The sequence below is a fragment of the Macaca mulatta genome, chromosome 4 (genome assembly GCF_049350105.2).
Source record: "Macaca mulatta isolate MMU2019108-1 chromosome 4, T2T-MMU8v2.0, whole genome shotgun sequence".
NCBI lineage: Eukaryota > Metazoa > Chordata > Mammalia > Primates > Cercopithecidae > Macaca > Macaca mulatta.
The window spans coordinates 100,395,288-100,403,265 of NC_133409.1; the positions used below are offsets into that span (position 1 = coordinate 100,395,288).

The 7,978-nt window shown below is 43.4% G+C and overlaps 1 protein-coding gene across 1 annotated transcript in view; it reads right to left on the reverse strand.

Annotated features, from left to right (window-relative positions):
• NT5E (5'-nucleotidase ecto) overlaps window positions 1–3,635 on the reverse strand; it is a 45,127-nt gene extending 41,492 nt beyond the window's left edge. The window contains exon 1 of the mRNA XM_001086989.5: window positions 3,240–3,635. Within this exon, the coding sequence (XP_001086989.1) occupies window positions 3,240–3,578 (339 nt within the window). The 5' untranslated portion in view covers window positions 3,579–3,635. The remainder of the gene's footprint in view (window positions 1–3,239) is intronic.
• Window positions 3,636–7,978: the final 4,343 nt, after the last annotated feature.

The window sequence follows — 7,978 nt, forward strand, 5'->3', positions numbered from 1 at the left end:
AGCCAGGGCCTCAGAAGCAGGAGCCAAGTGGAGAAAAGGCACACTTCTAGGGGACCCTAGAGACCTGCTCAAAGCTACCTTCCCCACAGCCTGTCTTGATGGTGAGAATCTCACCTCTGCAGGTGGATACCTTCAGTTTTGTGCTGTGGGGAGATTTCATAAGTCTGCTCAATGAGTAAATATAACAAAAATAGTTTAGGCAATGATACTTAGGTAAGATGGTAGAGGGGAGGCAGGCGGTAGACTGTGCCAGGCTGTGAGAACCAGATAAGCTGATGCACAACCCAAACCTTCCCTTCCTCACAATTCCCCTCCTCCCCATCCAGGGCACATGAAACTAACTTTCAGTGAGCACTTACTATTAATATAAGTCAGCAGGGGTTATCTCATGCATTCCTCACAAACCTCTGCAAGTTGGGGGTTATCACTGCTGTTTTACAGCTAAGGAACATGAAGTTCAGAGAAAGTAACCAGGCCAAGCGCATACTGTCAGTGCTTCCACGCTGTCTTCCTCGTGCCTCAGGGGACAACAGTCCTTCCACTGAGACAGCTACACTAACTGGTGAGTTTTGCTATCCTCTTCCCAGTTTTCTGCCTAGTAGTGGGTCCAGGGGGTCTCCAGGATTGCCCTGGGGCCTCTACAGCAATCAGGATTACTCCAGTAGTTCTAGAAAGTGTACACCTCCTTGGAAGTTCCTGCTCGAGGGGACTCCTGTGTTTTAGCTGGATTCTAGGAAATTCCTCTTTGTCCTCCATATGCTTCAGTCCTTTTATGTGGCTCCTTTGAACTAGTTCCAGTCTCCAGGAAACTGGAGATGCCCCTCCACAACTGTTTTCCACCCTGATTTGAATCCCCAGTGTCCTAGGAATCAATATGCGGTGAGTGGTTATGGTGGAGGAACGTTTATACCACAATAGCAATAAATTCTCTGAGGGTTAGTATAATATAAACAATGGACGGTGAAATGTCTGTGCAATACAGGAGGACAGCAGAGCTTTAGCACATGCTTCAGCACTACAGAACTAGGATTTTATGCCGGTCAAATCATGTCTGACAAACCCCCAAACTGCACAGAGTAAGTCCTGAGGACACAGCCATCTAACCTTGCCATTTGATCTGCTCCCAATCTTTACCCCCTGCCAACATTATGTAAGTAGCCTATTTTTCCTCAGAACCCAATTCAATTATCTTGAGCAAAATTTGAAAGAAAGTAATTTCATGCAACAAAAAGGATTTTGAACATCCACAGAAGAGATAGGCTATAACTTACAGCAGTTTATTCAGGCCTCACGTAGATGTCCTGTCATAAACATTTGATACCATGATTAATATTGGGAGCTCAACTGGACTTACAAGAGGGAAATATTATTAGGGAAAACTAGAAATTCTTCATTCTTTTTTTTCCACTGAAAAGGGTTCACACAATTGTGGAGAAAAGAGTGTCACAAAAAGTAAAATCTACAAAGTCATGGTTTATGTGCAAAATAAAACAAACACATGTAAGTTTATTCTACCCTTCTGGGAGGAAGTGGAGACACAGGGTAGCAAAAATTCAATTCTATAAATATTTATTTTGTCATTACTGAGTGCAAAGTATCAGGGAAGCGTAGCTGTGGAATACCAATGCTTAAGAGACCACAGAGTTCTTGAAACCCACAATTCTTGTTCAAATCCAGATGCGGGTAAGCCCCACCTCATGAACTCTGAAGGCTGAAGGATCAGCGGGAATTTCTGCTGCTGAATGTCCCTGATAAGCTCAGAAGCATCAGAATGGAGGGAGCTTCCTCCCCTTCTCTCATCTCATGAAAATGAGCTTTCTGGTTGTGGCAGGTGGGGGAGGGACCTTTAAAACCATACAGTGGTGCCCTCTTATCATCTTTTCCTGTCCTCGTTTCTCCAAGCTTCCAGAGGGGAAAATAAAACCAAACAAATCCCTCAGCATTGTGCTCTCCTGACCCCTAAGCTCTTCTCATATGAAGTGTGCTGTTAGCTTTCTGTATCCCAGCCTGATCACACTTCCCTTTCCCTTCCACACTTGTGGACTTCACAGATTTCTCTGGACCTTTCTCTGGAGATTTCTCTGTTCTTCCTCTTCCAAAGCTCTTAAGTTTTCTTCTCCCAAGTTTCTCTACAGTCTTGCTGAATCCCTTTACTCAAGGCTTTTACACAGGGTTAAATTTGGGTGGTGGTTTGATTTTTTTTTTTTTTTAACCACCATATATACATCTTGGTTGTACTTATTTATTACTATGCAACCCCCTCTGCTCCTTTTCTAGAATTTAGTGCAAAAAAAGGCATTACCTTTAGCAGAACATTGGGGACTTTGAACTAAACTTTTACACATGTTTTAAGAGCCCATTATCTCTTAAGCTAGACTCTTCCTAAATCTCTGCTGTCAAACCTACTTTATTGAAATCCTTTGAAACCCAAGTGTTTCCACATTTTGGCTCTCTCTGAAGTTTCTTTATTTTCTTTCTTTTTTCTTTCTTTCTTTCCTTTTCTTAACCCTATATTATCATGTCTGGTAATAATAACATTTATAGACACCACACTATGTGTCTGGTAATAATATAAAGACCACACTATGTGCACTATGTACAATTATGATCCTTATTTTTATACAGGATAGAACTGAGGCAAGAAAGAGTAAATAACTTGCTCAAGGTCACATAGAAGGTAGTCAAACAGAGAATCTACCCCAAAGCTGTGAGCTTAATTATGCTCAAGCTCCAGGGTCAAAGGGATCTGGTGTCCATTCTTATCACGTCTCCCTTTTTGGGGGGATGGTGCCTGATAATTTATTCAGCTTCTTTGACGCTGTTTCCTTTTCAATAAGATTGAGATAAAGCATTTTTTGAAAGATCTAGATTGAGATAAAGCATTCTTATAAAGACCTAGCAGTAAATGAGAACTGCGTGAGGGACCTGATTCCGTCCCTAGCACTGGATAACTGTCAGTGCTTCTATGCACCCCACCTGAAGACCCTCGCAGGCAGGAGAGGGTCCTGCTCCTCTAAATATTCCCATCTCATAGTGGGGGCGCAATAACATCCGTTTAAGAAGAATCGTCCAAGGGACTTCTATGCATCCAGCTGGCACACTGGCCGGAGTCTCACTTTATCCCCACATCTCTCCGCGCCCTGGTCCTAGGCTTGCCACACTCTGCCATCCGCTGCTTCTCCAGCCCGGCTCCTCTCTCAGTCCGGGACTCTTACCCCGGGCGCGGGCTTGGGTCTTACCATGGCATCATAGCGTAGGGCGTTCATGAAGTGCGCCACCTCGGCACCCTTGTACACGGTGAACCAGATGGTGCCCTGGTACTGGTCGCCGGCGTCCAGCAGCAGCACGTTGGGTTCGGCGCGTCGGATCTGCTGCACCTTCGTGAAGAGCCGAGCCACACCACCCATGCAGCGGCTGGCGTTGACGCACTTGCTGGAGTCCTCGCTGGTCTGCTCCAGCCGGCTGTGCACGTCGTTGGTGTGCAGAATCGTGAGCTCCCAGGCGCCGGCCGCAGACCACAGCAGCGCGCCGACGGCGAGGAGTAGCGTCGCGGGCGCCCGCGCGGCTCGGGGACACATAGCTGTGGCGCGTGAACTGGGTGCGAAAGCGGGCGAGCGGGGCGAGTGCCGGCGAGTAGGGGTGAGCAGCTAGGGCCGGGGTTCTGCGCCCTGGCCGGAGGGGCGGGGCGCGGGTCAGGGCCGGGGCGTGTCCTTCTTCAGCCTGGAGGCCGGCTTGGCTGCCAGGCGCTAACTCGCTACGTCACCCGATCCGACCCTGGCACCCGGAGAGGCCCTGGCGCGGCTGTCGGCTGGCACCCGCTCCCAGCAGGAAGAGTGGGGAGGTTGTTCCCGGCGGCGAGCGGGCACCGGCCGCATCCCGGCCGAACCAGGGAGCCTGGGCGCGGGCAGTTCGGGCTGGTGCGCTGCTCATTCGGAGGCGAGAGGAAGGAATTGGAGGGTTCCACCCCGCGCGTGGGTCCTCGCTGAGTCTGGCCTCATTCGAGGCACGGGTTTTTCTACAAGAGAAATGTTATGGATTGTGTTGGGTTTGTGGTTGAGCGAGCTCATCACTTCAAAGAACCAAAGAGGGAAGAGAGAGGGGACGGGAAGAAAGATGAGCGAGCTGAGGGGCAGACAGGAGGAGTAAAGAAAGGCCGGGCAGAGGAGCTTCTTGCAGTTTTGGGCTGTGAGAGTTTCGGGCTCACTGAGATGTGACGCTTCCTATTGAGTTGAGAACTCACGAGGTCTACGATGCTTAGACAAAAAATCTCAGAAACTAAGAAATCATTCGAATCTAGTTCCTCGTTTATTCACGACTAAAACCTTAGTGATAAAACAGTGGCGACGCGTGGACAGCTCCTGGAAGCAAAAACACCATTGGGGTAAAATCCGACAGCTATCGGGACGGGAAGGGATGCTGCCCTTCGTTGCTTTTCTGGTCTTTTTTTTCTATTTGACTTATCTTTTTTTCTTTCTTTCTTTCATCGCGTGTGCTTTCGGTGTCCTAGTGAAGTCATAGCCAAATACAATGTTAGGAAGATTTCCCTCTATGTTTTCTCGTAAGAGTTTTATAATTTAAACTCTTAGACCTTTAATCCATTTTGTGTTAATTTTCATATATGGTATAAGAGTCCAAATTTATTCTTTTGTATGTGGATATCCCGTTTTTTTAGTACCATTTGTTGAAAAGACGTTCTGTGCCCGTTTTTAAGACACTGGCCTGAGGCTCGGAGATTGTAAATCATTTGCCAAGAAAGGCCATGCAGTTTGGGAGCAGCAGAGCCTGGGGCTACACAAGACCCTTGCTTCTGGGACACCCTCTAATGTCATGCTTTGCAAGGTTTTCCTCTGTCCCTCTTTGAGCACCTGCTAGAAGCAGGTAAAAGAACTGGTAGTTTTACTGTTTTAACTTAAAAAAAAATGATTTTAGATTTACAGAACAGTTGCAGAGGTAATAAAGAGAGTTCCCACATACCCATCACCCATATTGCCCTATATTAACAGCTTATATAACCAATGAAACTAAAAAGTTAACAGCGATACAAAACTATTAACTGCATTACTGATTTTATTTTAATTTCACCAACTGTTCCACTAATGTCATTTTTCTGTGCCAGGATCCAATCCAGGATACCATATTGCAGTTAGTTTTCATGTGTTCATAGCCTCCTCTAATCTGTGACAGTTTCTCAAGTCAGTTGTCTTCAAAAACCTTGACACTTTTGAACAGTACTGGTTTCTCTATACTGTCCCTCAGTTTGGGTTTGTCTCATGTTTTCTCATGATTGGACTGAATCTGTGGATGTTTAGGAAGAATGCTACAGAGATTATGTGCCTTTCTCATTGCCTGGTATCTGTGGGTACATGATATCAACATGACCTATCACTGATCACTGGGGAACTGATCATTTGTTGTTTCTTGTCTTTTAAACCTAAGCCACTGCAATAGGTTCTGAAATTCCTGTCCTGGGGATGCTACCAGATTTCTATTTCAATATCATTTCCATGTCATTTGTTTTCATGTAGGTCTAAAATGGCTTTGATTGTTTATTACACCAAGTTCAGGCTTCACAAACTGGCCTTTTGAAGTCTCATTTTATCCAGCCAACTTTACCTTCCACTGTTCCTCATACATTCCCTCCGTCCTAATTTTTTTCTCTCCAAACCACCATTCCCAGTCTGTCCTCAGGCCAAGGTCCAGGGTTCCTTCAATTTCTTGTTCAAGTCAACATGAAATTACTTTGACTCCTTCACACGGCAGTCAGTTTTTCTCTTTTCTAAATTTCTGGTCAGTTCCTTACAATCTCACTTTAATGTGGTTTTGCTTTTTTTTTCTCCAGGTGTTTAATGTGTGTTTTTAGTCTTCTCTCCAAGTGATGGAAACAGAGTTGCTGCTTCAGTGGTAGTAGTACTTGGAATTCAAGTAACACTAACCTAAAATCTACTGTAGACCCATTGGGCGATAGTATGAAAGAACCAAGAAGGATTTCGGCTGTCCTGGAGCTGATAATGCTGCAAACAAGGTGAGGGTGCATACACTAAGTAGCAGCAAAGCCATGAGGATCATAGAAAATTTCCCAAGTCCATGAGGAAAAAAAATATGCAGGCAAAAATCTACATACAAATCAGGGCTTTATTTATTGTTTCATCAGTTGATTAGACTTAAGCAAGTAATGAAGAAAATGTCAAAATAATGCAGAATAAACTTAAAAGTGTGTGGTACTAATATCCGTTTCATTGGGAATAGCCCCTTAAATTGAGGAAATATGATTTCAGTACATATTAGAAAACTATTATCTGATTCAGGAAAAATCTCACATCATTGATGAACAACATATCTAGTGCTAAAACTAGGTTCTAATTTAATGAGTATAGCCTGTACTACACTCATTATATAATATACACTCATTATATAATAGGGTGACAAATACTTTAATAATAGATTACATATTAGATCCAATGACAATATGTTATTGATTTATTAGAAAATAAATGGGTATATAACTCCATTTGTCAAATCACAGTTCAATCAGAACCATAGGTTGGCTATAGATTACAAAAGTTCTGCAAAAACCAATGAAAGCAGTCTGTAGGAACCAATAGTAAAATTTACAAATAGTAAATTGTGTGTAACAATCTTTTATATCAGAAAAATGTATAATAAATAATAAATATGTGTGTATATAAATGCATGCATTTTTCTTTAAGAGTCAGTTGTTGAACATTTACCAGCACACCGCTAGAGCTATCTAATGGATAATATATGTTTAAGTTTCTTTTGTAATGAGAACCTATTTTATGTCTTATCACAAAGTCTTTAATAAAATATCAATTTTTCTTTAAATTTGCTGAGATAGATTTATTTAGGTGGGCTGAATTAAAACTCCGAGACCTGCTTTGAGATGAATGCAGGGTGAAAACAGGGACCCGCCAGGCGCAGTGGCTCACGCCTGTAATTCCAGCACTTTGGGAGGCTGAGGCGGGTGGATCACCTGAGGTCAGGAGTTTGAAACCAGCCTGGCCAGTATGGTGAAACTCCATCTCTACTAAAAATATACAAAATTAGCCAGGTGTGGTGGCAGGCACCTGGAGTCCTAGTTACTCGGGAGGCTGAGGCAGGAGAATCTCTTGAACCCTTGGAGGCGGAGATTGCAGTAAGCCGAGATCGTGCCATTGCACTCCAGCCTGGGCAACCAGAGTGAAACTCCGTCTCAAAAAAAAAAGAAAAGAAAAGAAAACAGAGGGACCTTGTCATAGGCATCCTGGCACATTTGTATTATACTGTTAATGGGCTATTAATATTTCATCTTATTGGTAAGAAAACTTAATGTGACGTTTAACCTGGTTGAATAATTTGCTTAAGATCATTCACGTCCAAGTAAGTGGCAGGCAGGTTTTGAGCACAATTGAATTCCAATACTCAGGTTACATTGTTAAGTCTTCACAAAAGCATGAAGGGTAGCTATTATTATCTACTCCCCACCCCCACTTTTTCTGTGGTGAGAATGCTTAAAAATCTACTCACATAGGGATTTTCAAGTATACAATACATTGTTATTAACTATAGTCACCACATTATACAGTAGATCTCTTGAACTTTTTCTTCCTATCTAGCTGAAATTTTATATTCTTTGACCAGCCTCTCCAGTAACCCTTCAGGCAGCCCCTGGTAACCACCATTCTGCCCTCCACATTTTTTCTTTATCCATTCATTCATTGATGGACAGTTAGGTGGATTCCAAAGCTTGACCATTGTGATAATGTTGCGATATCATTCTCCTTTTATGGTTAATAAAATGGAACTTCAACATGTTAAATTTATTGCTCAAAGTTCCACAAGTGGACAGGGTTTTTTTTCTTTTTATATTTGTAACTCTATTTCACATAAAGGCCCTCTGTCCACTCAAAAGGTTTACTTACTGCTGTCTGCCACCTGTTATGCCCAAGGAGTAGTTCTTGGTCTGGGGACTTCTGAGAAG